At 44.4% G+C, this 23,945-nt stretch overlaps 1 protein-coding gene across 13 annotated transcripts in view; it reads right to left on the bottom strand.

Annotated features, from left to right (window-relative positions):
* The window catches only part of NFIA (nuclear factor I A), a 241,295-nt gene that overhangs the window by 55,380 nt on the left and 161,970 nt on the right, over nt 1-23,945 (bottom strand). For 7 of the 13 annotated variants that reach the window (XM_039711721.1, XM_039711727.1, XM_039711718.1 and 4 more), the window contains exons 5-6: nt 18,579-18,696; nt 16,100-16,227 (exon numbers count right to left, since the gene is read on the bottom strand). In XM_039711721.1, the coding sequence (XP_039567655.1) occupies nt 16,100-16,227; nt 18,579-18,696 (246 nt within the window). Of the gene's footprint in view, nt 1-177; nt 265-16,099; nt 16,228-18,578; nt 18,697-23,945 lie in introns of all 13 variants that reach the window. The other 6 variants (XM_039711716.1, XM_039711714.1, XM_039711715.1 and 3 more) reach the window with 1 other exon arrangement.

Genomic DNA, 23,945 nt, shown 5'->3' with positions numbered 1-23,945 from the left:
AGGTGCTCTGAGTGTAAATACTTTGGGAGATTTGATTTTTTTAACCTTTTTTAAAAAAAAAGCAAAAAAAAAAAAAAAAAAAAAGCAAGGATCTGGCTGTAAATTGATATTAACATTTTTCAGTATATGTGTAAAACACATGTTTCAGAAGAATAGAAGAGAGAAACTGTCACTCACTGGGAAGCTTTAGAGCTATCTGGCTCCCTGGGAAACTGCATGCAACTATTCTGGTGTCCAAGGGTTTGACCAGTGAGTTTCCTCTTCCTGCAAAGAATGAATGCAGAAGTAATAGAAAGTCTGAGGGGGAAGATTTTAGCAAATGGCTAAAGATAATCCTATTCTGCCCACTCCAGCAGGTAGGAAGCAGGTGGTGGTGGTGGAAGAAAAAGGGTGGGAGAGGAGGAACGGCTCTGTGTCCCTCCCAGGAGCTGGCACAGGGGAGGGAGCACTCGGAGAGACCCAAAGGCTGCAGGCTCAGCCCAGTGAAATCCCTTTGTGTGTGGTCACCCCAGCCCCAGCCACACAAAGCCAGCACGTTCTGCTCTGATTCTCTGGCTGTGGCTCCCTTTCAGCATGGAGCACAGGGACTGGAACCCAGCACTCTGGGCTTCACTAGCACAGAAATCCCAAATGCCCAGACAGGAACACTGCCTCCTTAAGCATCCTGCTTAGTTTACTATCCACTATTCAAGGGGTTTTTTTAGAAAGTTTTTAATTTTCATTTTCTAATCAAATTGGTGCCTACACATGAATTTTTTACTTCATTTATTAAAAGAATCAGTGAAAGCAGGGGTTTAAAAAAAGAAAAAAGCTTATCCTTACATTTTTGATGGTATATTGACTTTGTAAGAGTCTACAGGCAGGAGTGATATATCAGGGAGTCCCTATAACTTTACTTAAAGCAAAAATTAGAAAGTGATCGGAAAGTTTTATAGAGGAGAGCAGAAACATAATTTTAAGCCTCTTAAAATTGCCTGAACTGTGAAATCAAGTAATGAACACTAGAAAAGGATCTGTCAGCTGGAATCAAAGCTTAGACTAGTCAGCATTTTCTTCCTAAACCTTATTATGGCAAAGATTTTTCATCTCTGCACTCTGTTCAGCCCAACAAATAAACCAACTTGACCTCCACCTGTTACCCGGTGAAGTTGGCTGTCATCTCTGACTAAACCCTTTTCTTTCCCTTCAAAGCCCTCGGCACCACTGAGAAGGTGGGAAGACACAGCTGTGCACTGACTCAAATTGATACCAGCTCATAACCAGACAGCGTTTCACAGTACAAATTACAAGCAACAGAGGGGAGGGGGGGGAAAAAAAAAAAAGAGGAAAAAAAAATGTAGTGCCAATGAATTCTGGAAGGGGGCAACATTTTTCATCCATTTAACAATGAGATTTTCATAAAAAGAAGTTCTTTTTTGTTTGTTTGTTTGTTTGGTTGTTTTTTTTTTGTTGTTGTTGTTTTTTTTGTGTGTGATATTATGGATGAGCATTTGAGGCAAGGAACATTTTGCTTATGCCATAACAATGAACCTGTGCTAACACCACAGAGGAAGGACTGAAGAACATAATGGAAGCTATTTGTGTTGCTTTTATATTTCATAACTTGAATGCATTACACTGGTTCAAAGAGGTTCAGCTCCAATTGCACGTAGCTTTCTAGACTTAGGAACAAGTCACAGCTATATAATGCAACGCTGCTAAATAAAAAAGAATTAAATATTATGGAACACAGAACAGCAAGAAATGTGCCATGAGGAAACCCGTGTAGCTGCTGCAGTCATTTCTTCAAATATATCACCGTGGCAAAACCGTGTGAGAAGCTTTCTAATACAAAGACATATCAGAAAAAGCCATTTCATATAAAGTTGGACTTCTCTGGGTGATTAATGCTACGTTCAACAAAGGAGACAGTGTCTGTCTAATTACATTAAATACTTATCTTCTAGGGATTGGCAGGGTGTTTCTGCTCAATGTCACTTTTCATGACAATGTAATGATAGATCCGTTTACTTACCAGTGCCATTAGCAAAAATTGTACTGTTTTCTCAACTGCCCTCATATCACAAAAATATTTGATTAACATACTGCAGCTTATCTAATACTCTAAGCAACATATTCTGCATAGTTTTCTCTCTATTAAAAGAACAAGATTACAGCTTGTAAAATTTTTATTGCACTCACACAGAAATAAATGAATAATGTGTGATAATAGTTCAAGTACCTTGCTAGTTCACAGAACAGTTGTATTTGATTTAAAATATTAACTTGAACTTGAAATATTAAGATTTTGGGGGAAACAAGCAAATAAACAAAGTCAGTACTCTGAGGCACTACTTCCCATCCAGGTCTTAGTTATTATTTCCTTTTCATTTCAGCACATGTTTTGAAACTTTTAATACCTTAGGGGAGGGGAAAAAAAAAAAGGAAAAAAGCTTTCATTCCTTTGCTGAAAAATAGATATGGCCATCTCCCAAGTCTTTAAAATTCACCACATCGTGAACTGACTCTTCAGAGTCATGCTACTGTGCCAACATCCAGCAAACAATAACCCTCTGGAAGAATGTACCCAGCCAAGGGTTGTTACTATATAACAAGATAATTTTATAAACTTATATTGAAGAGCGAGGCTGTGATGTAACATTCTAGCAGTATATATCAGCTACCTGATATTTACTAACAAGGTTAAACTCCTATCTGTTTGTCTCAGCACTCTTCATAATTCACTTTTTAATGGATGGACAGGAAAAGTCAGCAGTGTATGGCACAGATCATTTCTGAAATAGGACAAGACAGCTCGCGGCAGTAGCTGCTCCAAAGCACCCTTCCTGTTCCCACACAATCACATCAAGCCTGGACTTTGCAACTACAGGGCTTCAAATCTGCTCATAAACCCTTCAGGGGCGTGTTTCTATCTCCAAGTAGATCTGAAAAACAAAGGGTCCCCAGGAGGAGGTGTCACCATCAACTGGTGCCACGAGCACAGAGCATCATTTCTCTGCTTGGGCTGGTACTCCTGGGCAGGAGGAGACCCATGGGGAGCTGCCTTCCTCCCGTGAGGAGTGGGAACATCCACCCCATTTTGTCATGGAAATGCCACGAAATGGCAGCGAGGGCGCACCAAGAGGGACTCAGCCGTGCAGGACCCACCCAAACTGCCCTAAAATCCCCTGCCAGTGACTCTTGCAGCGAGAGGATGACACCACAGCCAACTGCCACATGCCACTCTCCAAATTAATAATGGATTTAGGATATTCATTCCCTGAGCTGCGAGGGCTCGGGGTGTGTCTGCAATTATCGAGATATAAGTCTGACACACATTATCCTTCTATCAATGTCATTTCCCTTAGTAGCCAACAGATTATCAGCAGCTTTGTGATATTCCAGGTGTCAAAGAAGAATTAAAGCCACAACAATTGCACAAACAAAGGGACAAAAGATGGGATACGTGTTTCTGAGCCCTGCATATCAATTTAATATGTGCAGCTGACAATGATGCAAATGTCCTCGGGAGAGAGGCAGCAAGATCCGTGCCCAAACATACACACACCACTGTCAGCAAGATGGCAGGGAACAGAAGCAGTAGGATTCCCAGCCCAGGACACATGCCTCAGCAGGCAGAGCAACCCAACGAAACAATCCTCTGGTTGGGGAGAATTTTGGAAGCACCTGATATGGAAAAGGGCCCTAAACAAGCCAGATGGTACTTTTAGCTGGCAGCAGAAAGTAGGAGACAGCCAAAAACATTACAGCATTTCCCCAAGAGGCCAGCAAATCGATTTTTAACCATTTTTTTTAAAGTGATGCTATGAATATGAAAAATAATGTTTTGATGCCTTTTTAAATCACTAATTTTATGGATAATACACTTTTGGAGGACACAACTGGAAGAGAGGAGAAAGCAATGGATTTTGACTTTCCCAGGGTGGTTGTATATTTGACATCAAGTTTCTATTCAGTCGCTGCCACTGTTTACTCAGAATTAAGTGTCAGTTTTTGTTCTGGGTTATCCACATTACATTAAAGAGAAAAACCCAGCAGAAGCTGAGAAATAGCACTGTAAAATCACAATAGCACAACAGTTCACAGGGCATGGGAGAAATGTGGTTTGAAGCCTGCTTTGTCCTCTTAAAACCTTCCCAGCCCCCCAAATTAATGGGTTTCTAGATGATCATTTTTTAGCAGAGGACAAACAATTTCTCTAATACTTACAAGGTACCATTTGGTGGGGGATTTGCATAAGAAATACAGCTGTTTGGGGGAATGTGTTAATTTTTAAAACCTCCAAACAGCCAGAATTTGCAATTCTGCCTGGATGGCAGGGGTCTTTTCAGGGATCAGTCTGATGTCAGATGTTGAAGAGTCCCTTGGACCAGGAGCAGATCCTTGCAGAGCACCTTTAGGTGATGTGCTTGGGGGAATTTCACTCAAGGATGGAGAACAGAGGTGGGTTGTAGGGACTGGAAGGGCAAAGAGAGGCAGAGGAGTCATGAACCAAGTGGGAATGAGCATCACCCTTTGTCTCAAAGCTGCTCCTCACCTGCAGGACTGGCCACGCTCCGAGGAGGAGCCGGGATGGAGCTTTACTTCCATTTGCTGTTATTTTGTTTAAAAGTAAAAGCAAGCCCTAAGACAGGGTTAAACCTGGACTACATCCAAAGTGCTTTCTCCTGTTCAGAGCAAGGTAGTGCATTAGTGTGCTGCATCATGGAAAATACTCCTGGAGACAAACGTGGGCTGCTGCAATAAAACACTGAATGCGAAGAAAGATAATCCATACATTTATATTTTTCATATCTCCTTGATTGTAAATCCTTACTTTTTTAAAAAATAAAATTATTTCCCTCCTATAAGTGGAACCCAAGACTTTGCCTCCAGCCCTTGTCGAGATAAAACAGTCCCATTTTTCTCAGAGTGCTGCTCTTGGGGCTGCAGGTACCACCTCACTTGTCTGGCTTTTTGGGGTTTGAGGATCTGCATGCAAATCTATTGAGGCAAATGAAGACTGTGCACAAAACAGTAAAACAGCCTATAATTTTCCAGCTAAATTTAGCAAGAGGATCTCTTATGTTATGCTTTTTGGTGTATATCACACTAAAAATAGCAGCGAGCACTGATGTAAGGGAAGAGCAGAAAGGATGATGTCAGTAGGGCTGTGCTGGAGTGGTGAGGACAAGCAGAGGTGGAGGATGTTGTGGATCTCCTGCTCTTCCCTGAGCAAGATGGAACCAGAACAGAGCTGTAGCCATGCTAGATGCTGAGGTTTAAGTTTCTTTGGAGCTGGAAACTGAAAGAACTTAAAACATCATCCCTTCTTTAGGCTCACTGCATTCACATCATGAGCTCTGGGGTGGAAGTCACAGAAAACCCACTCTGGGTGAACAGAACAGCTGCTGTCACAGCACACAGACATTTCTGCAGGTATAAGGTGGCTCTGCAGCCACTCAGACAAATTGTTACCCGAGCTGAGAGGCTGCTGGATGGATTTCTGTGCTTCCCTGTGCTTGCTGACTGCTGCGGTCAAAGTGTTGGGCAGCACTTAACTTGAAGGAAAGTAAAGAAAGTAACTGGGGAATGATTTATTCACTACTTCTGGCAGTGAAAAAGAAAACCACCAAGAAGCATCCAGCAAAATGATCAGGCAGCAGACAAAAGAAGTGGTTCTTCCTCATGCAGCACTGAACAAAACTGGAACTTTCTGCCATGGGATGTTGTGGAGGCCAAAATAGAGAATGGGTTAAAAGCACATCTCTGAAAGGAAAGTTCACTGAAGGCAGTCAATCACAAAGATGTGAACAAAACCTCTGGCTCGTGAAACCAAGCTGTTTGCTGCCAAAATCCATGAGGCTGTGCTCTGAAAAGCATCACTGGGTGCCTCTCCTACTGTTGTTATCTTCCCTTCAGTGTCCACCACCAGCTCTTGTCACAGACAGTGAGCTGCCTGTCTAGGTGAGTCTTTGGTCTAGCTGAGAAGAGCCATTTGTTCCTCTCTGTGGGCAGATTTTTGTGGGCTGGAATGTGCTGTACCTGGCAGTTGAGAAGCAGGAAAATTGCAGCAGGCATCCAGCACAATGAAATTAAGGAGAATTGCTCCTCACCTGGTGCAGAAGCAGGAGCACATCTAAAGTCAGTGTGGCAGAAGGTGTGGGAAAGAGAATGGAAAAAAGAGATGAGATTTGGTCTTCTTCCTGTATCTGCACAGTCTTTTGGAAGTGTCCAAGGCCAGGCTGGGTGGGGCTTGGAGCAGCCTGGGATAGCAGAAGGTGTCCCTGCCCGTGGGATGAGCTTTTAAAGATCCCTTTCAACCCAAACCATTCCAAGATCCTATAATTCCCCATCTCCTAACACCTCTCCTTGCACCTTTTATCTTTGGGTGAAAATGTTTCCTTTAAAATAAAGCCTGTTTTCTCCTCTAAAGCCAAGATCAAACATGTGCAGGGAGCACAGTAGCTGCACTGTGTGCTAGGCACTGGAGTGATGGTTGTACTGGGAATGTTAATAAACAGTGCCCAGAGCAGAACTTCTGCATAAAAAAAGGGTGTATGTTACATCTCTCCCCCTCTCCCCTGTCTCATGCAATATTTACACAGCTGTGCTTTGTAAAAAGTGTGTGTGGGGGGTTTATTATTATTTTTTTGTAACTTATTTACCTAAGATAGCCCAGCATCTGTTTTGTGGTGAGCTTCTTTCACAAAGTTTCACAGTTGCCTTGACTGATGCAAAAGGAGGTCATGCTCCTTACTCAGTGATCTTAAAACCATTTGTTTCAAACACTTAGCCATTCTACTTGGCTAATTTTGTTCTGTTCTGTGTTTTTGGTTTGTCCTCTGCTTGGAAATGTGCATCCCTGGGGGAACCGATCTGGCTAGGTGAGTATTTTAGTTATCTGTTTTAAAAAATGCAGAAGTGCACAGGAATTTGCAATAATATGCATCATTTACTGGCTCTCAATATGTACTGTATATTGGCTCTGAAGATTACTAATATTTTCCAGCTGCTTTCAAAAAAAATAAAAAAGAAAGAGTTCAGTGGAGTCTTTGCAGTGGGTCCTTTCCCATGACTGCCTACACAGGTGATGAAGACTTTCCTGTGTCCTGAAGAATTAATAAGCCTGAACATTGCTATACCAGCAGCATACCACAGGAGATAAAATATTGCTTCTGCTTCCCAAACACATTAGAAAAAGCAAGTCTGCTGATCTCAACTGCTAAGACAGCACATGAAAGGAATGTAGTCCATTTCCCAACCAAGATCTAATCTATAGGAGAGTTTATAGATCCAAGTCAACATCCTGAATTGGTCCCAGAAGCAAACAAGAAGACTAGTTCAATTTTTGGAAGACTACTTTTAATGTGTTTAATGCCATTTTGGAACTAAACAGCCCCATGCTGCACTATCAGATGATCTTCAAAGATCTCTGGGTCAGAGGAGACCTGTCTGGAGCTCACAAAGATTCAGGTTTGACAGATCCCAAGAAATGCACAGCTGCAGTCAACCAGAGGAGCTTCTGTCTTTCAGAGCTCACCTGTGCAAAGGGAGTGTCTGCTTCTGTCTCAGTGCCAGGGAAGGTGGGAGTTTTAACTCAGTGTCAAAAGTGAAGCCCAAGACACATTGCTGTCTTTGCTTTAAGTTACATTTTGTGGGCTGTCGTGGGCAGAGGCTGAGGACTCCCCATCCCTGGAGTGTCCAAGGTTAGGCTGGATGGGGCTCTGAGCAACCTGGGATGGTGGAAGGTGTCCCTGCCTGAGGCAGGGGTGGGACATACTGTGATTCTTTGATTCTCTGATCAACAATGGGTGGCAACAAAATGTTGCTTAGCCACCAACAGCATCTGAAGAAGGTCTGGCCCATGGATGACCAACACAGCATGGCCATCCCAGGAATCCTGTTCTCACTGGGAAGCATCGTTCCAGCCTTTGTCAGGGAACAGTTTTCTACACAGGAAATCCTTCCTATATGTCTGAAAAAGGATGCAGGTGATGTGAATTGTGTCTGGTGACAGAAATACCTCAGGTGACCTTACACTGTGCCAGTGCACAAAAGATCTGCTCTTCTCTCAGCCACTGAGGTCAGTGAAAGCAGCACGTAGGGGTGATGTTAGCACCAGGCCAGTCAAAAACAGCTTTAATTTGATAACTGCAGGAAAATTCTTTCTGCATTTTCAACTCAGAACTCCTACAGCTCCATGTCCATTTTTAAATGATGCATTTCCTGACATCTGGAACTAGATGCAAGGAGCAAAGCCACAACGCTGACCGACCGCCCGGCTTCTCCGGGACCAGGCTGAAGGGATGTTTTCCTCAGGGGATTACAGCAAAGCTGAGGCATGTGCTTCAACACTTGCATGGGATTACTAATTTTATTAAAAATGGAAAGTACTCTTTAGGCTGAATCCCAAGGCCAAGTTCTTTTGTGTTGCCCAGCGTCTGGAAAAAAAAACAAAAGGAGCCTGGGAGGGATGTGAAAACATCTAGAACTTTTTCAGTCTGAACTGACTTTTTGGTGAGCAGTTCTTCCCCTACCTCCAACTTCCTTCCATGGTTTTGAGGCAGCACTGCCAGCAGCATGGCATGTTGTCACAGGTCTCATGCTACTACGTGAATTGCCAAAGACAAGCTGAGCTATTGATCCAGTGGTAATTTGCTGTCAAAATGACTCTGTCTGAGATGGCAAATGAGCAATGTTAATCACTCGACTTGACGAATGCCACTGTGAAAGACTGACAATGCTCAAAGCACCACCACGGACCTGCTGCGTTTTTCCTGGCTCCATTAACTTCCTGGTCTTCACTGGCCTTGACCAATTAGAGTTTAACTTATCCATTAAGGTGCAGTTCTGGGAAAGTTGTGTTTAAAATAAACAACAACTTACATTGGTGAGTAACTCATCAGCTATGCAGCAGCCTGATTCTGATTGCCTGGCAGAGAAACACACACATTTTGTGCAGTATCTGATAAAAGATCTATAATGTGCTAACACAAACCTATCATGTAGCACCTGTGACTAACAGATTGTGATATCAAAGTCTTGATGCCTAAGTGCTCCTGTAAATGCATTAAACTTTTAGCGGCAGGAACTGTAGACTGCCAGTGACAAGGAGCTGATATGGTATTTCAGTAAAAGTTGATAAGTGTTATTGCTCTTAGAAGAAAAGAAAAATCTTATGTTCTTAAAAACCACTGGGCAGCTTGTGTTTTGATGGGATACTGTAATGCAGAGAGCAGGGATATGGCAACACATGGACTCTATGAAAAAAAGGCATTTAAGGAAAGCTCTGTATCCTGCAGCTGCTGGAGTTCCTTGAAGTGTGTTCCCATCACACATTTCACTTTAAGCATCTACCTGTTCACTTGGAGTCAGCTTTTTAGGTGGCTGCCTGCACGTGGGGCCTTGCTGAATTCCATGTTAAAGAAAAAAGTTCATCCTGAACGTGAGGAACAACTTCTTTCCTGAGCAGGTTGCCCAGAGAGGGTGTGGAGATTCCCTCACTGGAAATATTCAAGACTGTGCCCTGTGCTCTGGGATGACCCTGCTTGAGCAGGGAGGTGGGACCAGGTGACCCCACTGTGGTCCCTTCCAGCCTGAACCATTCTGTGTGAAATGTTCCTACTGTCTTTAGATATTAAGTTCAATGGAGGAACAAATGGCACTGGTGCCTGCTGGGAGATGTGCTGAGGTGTGTAATGAAGCTGCTGCACCAGGCAGGTACAGGCAGAACAGCTCTGGGACTGCCTGACCTCACACACTGAGAACCAGAGGGCAATTCAAAGTCACATCTGGGAAATACTGAGTAAATACAACTGGCAGGGATCCTGGATGTTAGACCTCCTCTGGTCTAAGGAAAAGTGATGTTACCGAGGCTTTGTCTTTCTTCTATAGTATGAGTATCCAAAAAGTTCAGCTCAAGGAAATTATCTATGAGTATCCAAAAAGTTCAGCTCAAGGAAATTATCTATGAGTATCCAAAAAGTTCAGCTCAAGGAAATTAATTAACATCATGAAATTCCTCTGTCTGGTTATGACCCAGTGAAAACTGCCCACTGCAGCAAGTCACTGAAAAGTAGTCCCAGAAAATTATTTGACATTGAATACTCCAGATCTGAAGTTGAATGTTTTCCCAGTGAAAAGAGATTCTTTTTCTATTCCTTATTTTGTATAATACATGGTTCTCATGTTTTTCATCATATTTCCTGCAGTCAATCCCTTGAATCTTTGGCAGTAATGCAGCACAATCATTGAAAACTTCTCTGGGCTCTGAGTTAGTGCACGATGTCAAGGCCTTTGATGAGCCCACAGACCTTTTGCCTGAGGACAGATCAGACACACTCTGATGCTGGGAGACACCACACATAAAATTTTATCTCCCAGGCAGTGCCAGGCAACAACTGTGCTTAGGGCATAAAGAAAACTATCTAGGATCTCCCTCATAGCACTTTCTCTCGAATTTCCAAGATGTAATTCTGAACAGACATTGAAAACAAACTCTTGTGGTCATCTGAACTATGCCTGAATGAGCTTTTCTGATGCATATGGCATAAATAAAAGTTTCTCAGTAAACATGGAGAAGTTTTCTTGCATGCTGAGGAGAAAGCCCATGCCAGATTTAAGAAAAGCATTATTGAAACAAGTTCTGGACTGGTTGCCTGCACGTGGTTGTTCCATAACCAGCCATGGGGAGAGGCACAGCACCATTAAGTTAGGGGTCACTGACATGCAAGGGAAATACTCCAAAATAAGACCTCAGCTCCTCAGTAGAACAGGAATTACTCAGAAACTGTTTTCAGACAGTCCCATAGATGGTGGCATGAGAACAAGCAGCAGCAGCCTGTGTGGTTCAGTGAGCAATCATGAGGCTGACTTTAAAAGCAGCGTTACCACCACAGACGAGTCCAGAAGTCTAACAGGGAGCTCTCCAGCTTTCTGCAGGTTCATGAGAAATTATCAACCTCATGAGCCCCTGGAACTGCAGATATATCTATCAGCCATGCAGTGCAAGAAGTATTATTAATTTCTTAAGGTTTCTGCACTGAAAGTCTTGTTTCCTGGGGTTTTCAAGGCGAAGACACAAAAGGCCCAGCACAGCATAATGGGAGCAGAACATCCAGGGTGGAGCTGGGGCAAGGGGATGACCATACATGAACAGCCACACCAGTCTTCCAGTGGAGAAAGGACCACAGAGGCACAGCCATTTTGCAAACCAAGTTGGTCAAGGCCACAACCAAAGCAGAGCTGTTTGTCTCTTCAGATACCTCAAGAAGTGAAAGGAGTGCAAACATGTACCTTTCCTGGGATTACTGTCCTCTAGGGACTAAACTACCGTGTAGAAACACAAGTAGAAGATCTAAGAATGAAGAAGATCTAAATAAAGAAACAAGTGGAATCCCTAACTAAAGAATCCAATAGGGTACTCTGAATTTGCATCTTAAACGTTTCTTTCCACGCCACGCTGTAGAAACACAATGGAAGCAGACTTGGCAAATACCATCCATATGTTCCACAAAATGACTGAGGGAGCACAATGTGAACATTACTCCTGGACTGGATCAAGAGAACGCATTAAAAGAAATGCATAAGTGGAATACAGATATACATGAACTCAGTGTTTGCTTATTATGGAATTAAAAAACGTATACCTGTAATTATGGCTTACCCCCATTACAAGCAGGGCTGCCACAGAACTGAACACAGGCCAGCTTTGTGCAGGAGTTCAAAGCCAGTGTGATGCTGCCTTATTTTCTTACTAACATCATATTTATCCTCTCTTGCCCTTCTTCTCAGTTAACAAGAGTTATGTACTGAAAGTGCTGAGATAAAGTAATGGTAAGGAGGATACCGCAAAAGGTATTTGAAAAGCAGAAGTAATTTACTACATGTCTGCTTTGTTTTACTTCCTAAGCCTTCCTGTTGTGAAAGGAAATTCATCTTTTCTGGCAGACTCCAGCCTTTTTAGGTCGGAGAGCTCCCCAGGAGCTTTCGAGTGCAGGTAAATGGATGTGAGACTCAAGGAGTACAGCACAAGGAACATGGGATTAATGCTGGGGTTTGCTTTGGCTGTCACATCTGACGTACAAGGAGACTGCTGCACCCTTGGTCGCAGGAAATATCTGTAAAATAAAGAAAGCTGAGTCCTTTGCTCATCATTGCAAGCCCAATGTGCCACGAAGGGAGAGGTCATGCTGCTGGTGGTGGGTGAGGATCTACATGGAGGATCTACACCCAGCAAAGTCTCAGCATGAGACAGACATCAGGGTGCCTCAGCAGAGCAAGTGAAAGCTCAGAGGAAGGGCTGTGGATGGACAATAGGTGCAGCCTGCATCCTGCACACAGGAGCAGGCACGGGGGAAGCATCCACTGCCTAATCTAAATAGCACACAGAGTGGTTTTGTCCTCTTCTGTTCTCCGGCCAGTTTGCACATATGTTCTGAGCATACAGCCTGCCCTCCAAAGACCACTTACAGGGGCAATCACAGGGAAGCAAAGCAGGAAGAAAAGTATCCAAAAAGGGAATTTGTTCAAGAGAAAAAAATGGAGACAGATGTAGAGCGACTAGTCACGGCTGGCGGTAAATAACCCTCTGCCTGGAGTGCTCTCTTTCTCCAAGAGGAGTTCACATATTCCATTTCATATTTCCTTTCTAGGAAGTCAAATCTTTGTTTTCCTGGCGTTTGTTCTTTTTCCCTTCTGTATGGTCTAAAGCTGTCTTCTCATTTTCCCTTTCTCTTCTAGGTTTTGCTCTCTTTGAAGTGCATTTCTTCCATCTGCCTCTCACACAGCCCTGATTTCCCTGCACTGTCCCAGGCCACACCTTTCACTACCACCCTCTCCCAGTGCCTGTGCCACCAGCATGTGTGTGCTTCACACCTGCTCCAGCGTTTGAGTCTCCCCTCTTTCTCATGTGCACACCTCAAAATTAAGCAGATGCGACACACAGAGATGGAATATTCATCCTCTCACTCCCATAAACCTGTCAAGGCATATAGGCCAAGAAGCTATCTCTGCATAAATCTAAATCTCCTGTGAGGAAGCAATCTACTCAAAGGCAATAAAGGCAAAGGATGTATTATTATCTTTGGTGTGGATCCTACTGGGCTGGGAGGTTGGCTGCTGGCTCCTCTCTGAACTTTCCTTCCCAGCCAGAGCAGCCATCCCACAGACAAGTCTAAGCTTCCTTTCCTTGGTCTGATTTCTTCCTCCTGTTGTTTGGCCAGTAACCCAAAGGACGGGGTTTAATTATGGACTTTGGAAACCTGGCTTGCACTACTCTGCCAGCACGGGATAAAACCTCAGCCTGTCTTCTGAAACAGCACCACTCTGCACTGCTGATACCTGTGCTATCCCACACAGCACAAAATGAGCTGCAGGGAAGAAATGCCAAGTTAAACAAAAAGATGGGTTTAGTCTTTAAACTTCTACTGCAAATTTCACCGAGAAGAAAACAAAACACCGAAGCTCAGAGATTACTGTATGCTAAAAAACTGTGCCACCATTTTGATTGTAGATTAAATAAATGGCAAGGCCTTTCTCTGGAAATAAAGACATCGGAAAGGATGGATCTGAAACTGGTCCAGGCTCCAGAGCTCCCTCTCAGAGAGGACTGTGTGGAAAGCCCCCAGCTACAATGGGATGTTAACATCACTTGTACAGTTTTCAACTGACCAAATTATCTTCTAGGCAGATGCCCCTCTAAAGACTCCTCTGGAGGTGAAACCCCCGTGTCAAACACAGAAGGCCACACGTTAGTGTCACACCCAGGTGTGATGTCTGTGCACGGACCACAGCAGGACGTGTCACCTCAGGCCAGTGACACACCACTGCTGCCCTGGCGGGGAAGGACACTCAGCACTGTTTTGTCCTTCACCACTGATGAGCTGTGGCTCTTCAGGCAATCCCTCTGTCAGCCATGCTCTTGCAGTGACCCTGTTTCACAGAGAAGCTGAGGCAATGAATTCAGAGGACAGGCTGCTGGAAAGCCAGGGCAGAAGCACTGGGGTGGGGCTGCGTGGATACAGCACAAGGATGGCTTGGAAGTGCATCCCACGTGGGCAGGATAAAGAAAGCTCTTTTTCTTCACAGCTGTGACAGTGATAGATGGCTTGGTGAATCTGAGCTATATCTAGTTGGTACCTGGCTACAGTCCCTGATGCTGCAAGGTGATTTTCTGCCATTTTAGAGGCAAGATTAAGCAGAATCTGGGATTTTTCTATAATAAGTGAGGAAGGTCATGAGGAAGGAAGAACCTTCTCTTGTCTGACTTGCTCTTGGAAGTTTGACATAGGCAGCTGTGCTTCCTCATGATGGACACCCAGTGGTGCCAAGAGCAGCAGAGGTGCTTTGGAGGTGTAAGGCTTTGGGTACTTCCCTTGCCCAGCTCAGTGCCACCATCAAGCCCGGGCTTGGATGAGCCAGAGGTAATGACCCCATGTGGGGAAAACCACCAGGAGTGATAGGAGAATTAATAGCCAACCTCTGGCTGCTGCACAAATGGAGAACATTTGTCATTAACAACGAGTACCCCAACTTTGGGGGGAGCTGTCCCCCAGCCTGGCAATGACGCAGAAGCAGTGACCCCATCAGTTTTCAGCCATCTGTGTCTGCAGAGCAGGCTGGGACCTCTCCCTTTAAGCCGAGCTTTTGTCCGCGTTTCTGCCGCTCCGCAGGCAGAGGTTTAGCGCAAGGTGAAGCTCTGCCTTACATCATCTGCAGCCTGGAGCTGATGGAGGGGACAGCCCCTGGAGCCTGGGAGCAGGACACCTCAGAGCAAACACCAGAGCCCTGGGGATGGCGGTGGCAAGGCAGTCACGGGGAGCCTGGCACTTGTCTGCCTGCAGGTCCACCCTCTCCTCCTGCCAAAGTGGCACATCTGCAGTCAATAAGGGCCCACAAGCTGGCTCCTCCTCATTAGAGGAGAGAGGGCAGCTGGCAGGGGATCCTCCAAGGGCTCCCAGGCACAGGAATCAGTCTCCTCCCAGTCTGGAATAGCCCAAATTTGGTGACTTTCTGGGCATGCTGTAAAGGACAGCTGTTTGACAGGGTCTCCAGAGAAAGCTGTGGGTATGTTTCCTACATGATGAAGGATATAGGTGGCTGGCCAAGTGCCCACAGAACTGATTTTAATGCTGTGCAGGTCGAATTTACTTTTCTGTGCTCTATAGTTCATTATACACAGTGCCCTGGACAAGCATGTGTTTTTTCCAAACAAACCAAACCCATATTGTTTTAAATCCAGACGAACAAGAAAGACAAAAACACGTATTGCAAAAGATCCTTTGCACTTTCAGAGGACCTTCCCAAACCCTGGGAGGCACTGCTTGCCTTCCTCTAACGAATAAGACTTCTGTTATTTTTATTGGCAATAAATACTTGATTATTTAGCTGTAAGCAACACTGAGGCATTAACTTCACCTGTGCACACAGCACTGACCCAGAAAAATATTTCCAATAGTATTAAGCACCCAGATGATCTCAGGATAAGTGATCAATGGACAGTTAAGTATGTAACGTAACATAACCCAAAAAAATGATCAACAGGAAAGATCACACACAAAAATTAACTGAGAAGAGGCCAAAGAGCTTCCTCAACATTCTGAAGTGTAACAGCCAGTGATATCTATTTTGATATGAAGCCTCCAATCACACTTCACAGCATTACAGATTAATAAAACAACTCCTTCTGTAAGTCTCTTAAAAGTCATTACTGAGTGATCTCAAGTGTTGTATAATGCTTGAAAAGTCCTTCTACCTTATACAAGTTTAGGGATATTTATTTAAGCAGCATAAGTGATGGAGCACGGCCCAGACAGGTACTGCTTTTTGCTAGAAAAAGCTCTCCCAGAACTGAATCTGGACAATTTGACAGAAAAAGACCGCCTATCTTCCTCTGCATTATTTAAATACTTCAGATATTTGGCCAAAACACAGAAGTGACACACTACAGAAACATTCACAGCTGCAGGAGCAATAAAACCACTGCCACATTTTCACGAGGCCGTTTCTCGGAAGTGACGAGACATCTAGAAATGGTCACCTCTCTAACACAGCAATTCTGATAACGAAACAGAGCAAGTGGAGATGATGTTCTGGGGCTCTGGGAGCCGGGGCTTACCTGGCTCCACTTCATGCCATCCACTGGACTGGCTGCCACTGCCCGGAGAGCGCCCTTGGCTTGTGTAGAACGGCTCCTCACCAGGGCTGTCCATCTCATCCTCCACAGACTTGAGACGTTTTGTGGAGCTGAGAAGGCAAGAAACACATCATGAAGGCATGGAAGAGGAACCCAGGCACTGCTGTTGGGACATGCTTGAGAATAACTCAAGGTGGAACAGATTTAGGGTGCTTTGGTGAGATACAAAACAACATTTCACAGGCCAAACCCCTAAACACGTACCAGTTTGACCAGAAGTTAGTCTGACATTTAGGCTTTCACAGATTCAGAGTAGGACATTTTTCAAAGCACACAGAGGTCAATAAAAAGGCAAGAATTTCATTTGGATTGCGTGGTTCTTGCAGTTTGAATGAATATGGTGATGACACATGAGACTTATTTTCACCGCCAGATTTTTTCATGGCTAATTCTGAAAGCAAATTGTTTATCAGTTCAAACTTTTATTTTCAGTCTTTTCAATTAGCTCAGACTTCAGTCCCATAAGAAGGAACACAGGCAAGTGAACAATGGAAGAATCCATTCTTGGTTCAAATGTTCACGTTATCCTACAATAAGCATTTGACTCTGCAGCTGTGCCAGCAAGCACAGAAAGCCCCCGATGGGTATCTCTGGCCACTGTCAGCATTAAAGAATCCCCCTGTGATACATCACACCTCCCTCACCAGAGGCTCAGGACACAGAAGAGCCCTTTGAGTGGTCTCTGGTGGCCGCTGGCTCCAGCACTTCTGCAGGGAGAGGATCCCAGAGCCAAAGACACTCAGCTTGGCTCTGTTTTCCATAATGAGTTGCACAGACTGTGTGGGGACCTTACTGAGAATTTCTCTTCTAAGTACTTTTCCAAGGCTGGGCCAGCTCAGTTTTTTTTTCTTTTTTTCTTTTCCCCCAAATCTGTATTCTATTAAGACTTAAAGCATTCAAGAACAGGCTCCTCTGTGTAGGGGGAACACATTTAACAGACATAAAATCTTCCACTCTTGGTTTAGAGCTTGCAGCCTCCCCACCCGAAGCTCTGCACAGGTAGGAGCTGGCGGGTGTGCAAAACCAGTTGGTGAGAAACAGGAAGAATAAGTCTTGTGGCATGTGTGGAATGCAGGTTTGGCCATTCCTTAATTTAGAGAATTGTTATGTGTCAATAGGGGAAATTGTGTGCATACAATATAATTACCGCCTGATAATTCTGCTGAGTCTGTGTATTTAAAGAATTTTTTTTTTTCTGACTGGGAACAGCCTAATGAGAGGAAAACAAACATATTACCAAGTTATTAACTACCCATGCTGTTTATAATTAGCTCCTTATCAGTGGTAGCTATTTGCAGAAGAATAGAAGAGCAACAACTGAGCTCTTAAGTAACATTAATAACCTCACTTTTGCTTCTGGAGTCACCAGTAAATTCTACCTGAGAATGGTGCTAATGATGAGTGCTGTAGGCTACACAGTTTACAGGCAAGAAAGAAACAGTACAAAGTTTTTAATTGATGTGTAATGGGAATTGTAGTGGCTGAGCTCCATAACGTGCACACTAAGTGCAAGACAGAATGTTCTTCCAATCACTGCAAGCTGTAAGAAGTTACAGCTAAGAGCCTCTCGTTAAAGATTATTATTTTTAAAATAAAAACAACAGCTATATTCAAACTACAGAGATTTTTCACACGTGCACTTGCTCACTGCAAAGCTGGTGGCACTGCAGGCTGAGATAAAAATGTAAAAGAGCGTTAGGCAGGAGTTAGACTTTCTTGTCATGTCTTTGAAATAAGTGATCTATTTTGGCTGTGGGGAAAAAAAAAATCAATCTGGCTCCTTAATAGTGTTCAAGACTACTCGAGTGACTGAGCTTGTTTATAAATCTAATCTCATGGATGATTAAAGTGAAAGGTAAAAAATAAAAAATATCCTTGTTTGATAGTTGGCATCTAAGTCGAAATCAAAATCAGATGGGGCAGTCATCTGCATTAGCAATTTGGTTTTCCAAAGGCTGAGTCACAAACTTCTAAATGCTTTATGAAAACTAAATGCTTTATAGACCAAGATCCTAAAACAGCCTTAGTCTCACAGGTAACACTTTTTACAGTAAAGAAAACATGCAAGTCTATCTTAAGACTTTCCTTGCATCTTATTATGCTCCAAGTTCTCTTCTGACACAAGCTGAAACTCAGCAGTTCCAGTGGAACTTCCCCTGATACACCCAGGTCCAACCAGGAGCTACACAAGTCCATGCAGCAGTTTCTCTTAGAGGCTTGCACACACAAAAATAACTTTACTGCAATCCAGCTGAACATTCAGCTCTGTGAATCTGAAACAGCTCCACGTCGTGAGGCCCCCAAACAGCTTGTCAGAGAATTTAATGGTTACTTTCCCAGATGAGTAATGATGCTGGCCTGGGTTTCCAAGGAACCTGGTAGCAGGCAGAGATTAAATTACCTGGTAGAGGATGTGCTAGGTAAAGACCTCCTCATTGCTCCTGGGCTCATGCTGTAGTATGAAGAACTTTCCAAATCTGAGAGGGAGAAATTAGGGCCTGTTCCTGCAGCTATCGGTGCTGGGGAAACAAAAGAGATTGCAGTCAGTTAGTCATGTGAATATGGCATGAATTGCACTTCAAAATCACTTTCTTCTTCCTCATGGGTGTGTTTAGTTTCACGATGGGAACAGGTGGGATGTGGAAATTAGGAAATGCTAATGGTACCTGGCATTGCAATCAAGAAGATGGAAATTTTATCAAGAATACAATGTTCCATGACATAGAATCTCTCTTACATTCCTCCAAAGATATTATTATTATTTTTTAAAATTAAACAATTACGGCACAACTTCCACTAAGTGCTGCTTTTCTATTAATGTCATTCCAACATTTAATGAAACTTGTTGCTTTTAGGACCACGTTGTCTCTATTGGCATGGTTACAGATAGGCTGCATCATCCCTGTAGAGTGCTTGGCAGATCGATAAGCAGCACAGGCAGGGAAATACACACCTCAGAACCTCTGGGATACACGTGATGTACAGCCACAAGCACAGACGTTAAAAAAGCAGATGAGAAACTTGAGTTCTTTTCTGCCTAAGAGTATCTGAGCTTTCCTCTGGCCTCTCCTCCAGCTAAATCAGACCTAGAGACATACGACTCCCTAAAAGTTTTATCCAGCAGTGACCTTCCACTCTTCACATCATCACCTTACCCAGTACTGAAATTTTTCTTGCAAGGGATACAAATCCCTGCAATTTCCCCGCCCTGTATCTTTGATTTCACATTAAACATCACGGATTCCTACACACCCTGAAATCTGCAGGCACAAACCATGAGCTCCATGTGCTGTATTCTTCTGGGAGCAGACAAGGAGCAGAGCAGCTCAACGTTGCAGTCAGCAGAGAATGGATTTCGTGCTGAAATGCCACTAATACAGCACATGGTACCATGTCCACTGTGGCTGTTCCAGTGCTATTCACAGGACAATGCAACTTCAGGGGCTGACAAGCACAGATCATGAGTTCCCCTCACATTTCAGAGCCATCTGAAAAAGGACGTCCTGCACAATGAAACGCACCAGCTTGGCCTGGGCTGTATTGTCTGAGAGCCCTGATTCACAGCCACAAAGGCAAAGCAGTCTCAGTGCCACACAGGGATGCTGAGCCAAGTTTAATCTTTGGTCTGAGAATCTGGCCCATTTTCAAACATGAAAAAATCTTTCAGTCCAACGGGGAAGGAGTGAGGAAATGAAGACAGGATAGCTCCTATCACCCAGCTAACATGTCTGGGCTGGGAGTGCTGCCACTGACTGTAACGGGGCCAGTATTTCACCCCAAGTCTTAAGGAGCTCACAATGTCAGATTTGACAGAGGAATAATGTAGCTTTGCAGCTGCCTCATCATCCCCACAAGACAATTAGTTGTTGTTTGGCAAGGATCTTTTAAGAACGTCATTGAGACAGAAAGGGAACAGCCTGGATATCCACGGACTTTTAAAAGCCGGGGACGGAAAATGCACAAGGCCATTAAAACTTGAGAAAATCTGGAATGGTCATTAAAAGGAATTAAGTTGGGAAGTAATTTATGACAAGAACACTCAAATCCTTTGTTATCTTCTCTTAACTATCATATGCTTCCTGCACACTCGGTATATGAGAGGTTGTGTTAACAGAGGCAAAGAAAAATTAAGCACAGTAAAATTAACTCATTTTATCAATTTGTGCTTTCTGCAACAGTTTCCTGACAGCAGCTACAAGAGGCTGTAAAACTGATGAATTTGCATGGAAAAAGAAACCGGTGTAAGTAATTTGTGTAAAAGGTAACAGGGACATGGACTGCTATAATTCAGACACCCTGCAGATAGCAGACTGCTGCAGTGTGTGCAGTTATGGGTTAGAAAAATGACCACACTGCAGTCAGTCTGACTTGAATGGAAATCAATCATAAAGGTACTCTCTGCAGCATCTACTCTACAGTTTTCAGCAACTTCCTTGCCAAACAGATTTGTGCTCTGCAAACCCTTTCCTGAGCAATTCCTCTGCACTCTCTGCCTCCCAAACTTACAGGTTAAGCACACAGTTTTCCAAACAGGAACATAAAAAACCAAGCATTAAATTAGAGCACCGTTTCTTTCTGAGGCACAATGAACTTCCTGGACATTGCCAGATTTATGAAACAGTTTTATTCCAAGGAGATAAGGAAGAAAAACTGGTATGTGGGTAACGCTTCCCTTCTTTCTTTCCCCCTGCCCTGTTTATTGCCCTTTCCCCAAATCCTGCATATTTGTTAAGTTGGCCCTATAGAAAAAAGGAATGTGTGCTCAGAGCAGGGGTAGGGTAGGAACAAGGTGTTGCTGATGCTGTGTAAACTCAGTGCAAAGCAGAAAGGGCTGACCCCACAGGGGTTGCTGCCTGGGTAGCAAACATTGAGGATGTTGTGCTGGTCACTGGCCAAAACCACCTTGCCGCACTCAAATGCCAGTTTGAAACCAGGGGGTTAAAGAACAAAACTCACATTTAATAGACACCAGCAGAGGTTAAAGGGCCTGGCTGGGCTGTGGGGGCCAGTTCCTGAACCCTGTGGCAGTCCTTGCACAGGAGCCACCATCCTGGACCATCAGCTCAAGGTCTCTGGCCCCAGAAGTGCTGTGCCAAAGGTTGCACAGGGCTGAGCTGTCCCCAAATCCCTTCTCCTGCCTTTCTGACAGTGCCTGTCTTCCACCAAAGCCCATTTGTACCTTTGCTTGCAGTTATTGCATTTACTGCCATAAATCACAGCAGTGTGCTGCAGTTGTGGCTGCCTCATCCCTGTGTGTGTCCAAGGCCAGGTTGGGGCAGCCTGGGATAGTTGGAAGTGTCCCTGCTGGAATGAGATGGGCTTTAAGGTCCCTTCCAGCCCAAACCATTCTGGGATTCTTTCACTCCCAGCAAAGGCAGCATCTCTGCAGAGCATGCAAAGGGATCAAAGTGGTGCAAACTGTGGCAAAACTCTTGTCTAAACTAAAGAACTCTGTCTAAACTAAAAAACTCTGTCAGTGCTAAAAATCTTTCCTAAACCAAACCTGTTCCTGCGGCCTCACAAACTCCAGGCAATGACACCTAAACCACACCATTACCCCTGCAGGAAATGCTCTGCAGCAAAGTGACCTCCTGACAGCTCAGGAACATCCCCCAAATGGGAAAGGATGTCAGAAACTGCAGCTGTGTCAAAGCAAAAATCTCAAGATGCCGCCTGACCCAGGGCTATGAGCTGGAAGGAGGTGAGAGGGAAGGATCCCTCTTGCCCCACACCCAGCCTGGAGCCCCCATTTCAGCTGCTGGCACCACAAAAATTCCCTGTGCAGCTGGGACACACTCAGAGGGGCAGGAGGAGCTGGTGTGCCCAAACAGAGGAGGAGGAGGAAGGTTGGTGCCTCTGCCTGACACTTTTCTACTCCTGGGATGCAGGGCAGCACCTCCCTGTTGCCAGCCTGCTCCCTCCAGCTCAGCTCCTCACCCTAATTGTCAAGAAAAATAATGCAGAAATTAAGAAAAAGCCCTCTGACTAAACCCAACTGCAATATTTATTTTGAAAAAATTACTGAATTATAGAACAGGAAACCCACTAAATAAAACCAGCCAGGCTGGCATTTGTCTCCCTTGGAATATGGCACTTTCTTTAAGCCATGTTAATATTTAGCCTCTCTTTTTTTCCCCCATTTGTATATATTTATTTTTACAGAGGGGCTGGGATGTGCCTAAGATCATTACACGTGTAACACTGCAGTGATAATGTGTTTAAGGTTAAATGGGAGAAACATGACATTTGACTAATAAACTTTTTCCTGTGTTGTGACTCCATAAACAAAGGGAAACACACTGTGCTGCTGCTGCTGCTGGGAGGAAAGGGGAGCTGGGTGGGTTTTTTTTTTTGCAAGGCCTTTGTTTGCTCCACACTGTATCATTAGATTCAAAGAAGCTTCGCCGAATACAACAGATATGAAATGTGTGATGTTCATTTTAAAATTACAAGTACAGCCTGCTATTGACCATCTAATTATGCTGAGTTCCATTTATAAACATAGCTAACCACTAAGTTTATAGAGACTTTTTGTGCTGCTTTAATAGGATATTGATCGAGAGCAAGGTTTGAGTGGACTGCCATTGAATTGTGTAATGGCATACAAAAGGCAAGGTCACGGCAACTGTTCACTCCATGCCTGCAGTCTATTTTTTATTATAATCTTTTTTTCTCCCTCTCATACCCAAGCCCACACAGAGAGTTTTGGATAGCAGTGCTTTCCTAAGGAATATAGAGTATCTTTTTAAATGTTAATTTTCATGCTGCTGACTTTAACTGCCTTCACTACTGTAGTGCTTAGTATAGCAGAAATCACACAGGCTGCAGCTCAGGGAGAGCAGGTTTATCACACCCTGGCTGCACACACGTGTCTGTGAGGAGGAGAAAAGCCTCTCCTGGGCTACAAAAAGGCATCCACTGCCCAGCCCAGCCCCGCCACAAGAGCCAGGGCATCCCACACCTTGCCAGGACATGCTGGGATTCACTTTCTCTGTGGGAAAAGCTGGATGAGAGGCACGAGGAGGCTGCTCCGTGCCCGGAATGCTGGCAGTGCCTCTCCATCCCAGCCCTTGTCCACATGGCAAGGACACTTCAGCCCGTGTCTGCATCCCCAGAGCTCCATCCCCAAGCCTGGCACCTGCTGCAAGAGCATGGATGCAGGATCCTGAGCTTCCCAAAACGTCCTGCTCACACATGTGGAATTAGCCTGAGTGTTTCAGGGATAATCAGCTGAACCATTTCTGTGTGTGCACAGGAGCAGTGAGCAAGTTGGTGTGCTTGTGGTGCCACAGGCCCACCAGAAGGATTAGAAATCCCCCCCACTGCTCCTCACTGCACACAGCACACGTTGAACCCAACGTGTGGCATTTTCAGGCCAGGGTGCAGTCAGAATTCCCTTGTTTATCAGCACGAAGAATGATGTCATTTTGACAAATAACACACCACCAAACAAATATGTTTGATTTGGCTCTAGCGAGCGTTCATAAATCCTAAATCTTTCTTCACATCCTGGGCAGTGCAGTTTATCTGGCTGCTTGAATGACCTCTGAGGGAGGAGATCTTCCCAGCACATGGTGCAGACTCAAAGCCAAGGGGGGATGCATTCCCCGTGCCTTTCTCCCTGCTCCAGCCCTTGCCAAGGAAGGGGACACTTGGCACGAGAGGGTCTCCTCCAGTGCCCTGAGATGGCTGCCCACAGCCAGGGGAGTATTTTCCTAACAAGGGGAGAAAAGGAGGAGGTTTCACTTGGCCAACAGCTGGCTGTCAG

Source organism: Passer montanus, unplaced genomic scaffold (genome assembly GCF_014805655.1).
Source record: "Passer montanus isolate IOZ18808 unplaced genomic scaffold, ASM1480565v1 scaffold25, whole genome shotgun sequence".
Classification (NCBI taxonomy): Eukaryota; Metazoa; Chordata; class Aves; order Passeriformes; family Passeridae; genus Passer; species Passer montanus.
The sequence above is the reverse complement of the archived record's forward strand: the minus strand, read 5'-3'. Positions and strand labels throughout refer to the sequence as shown.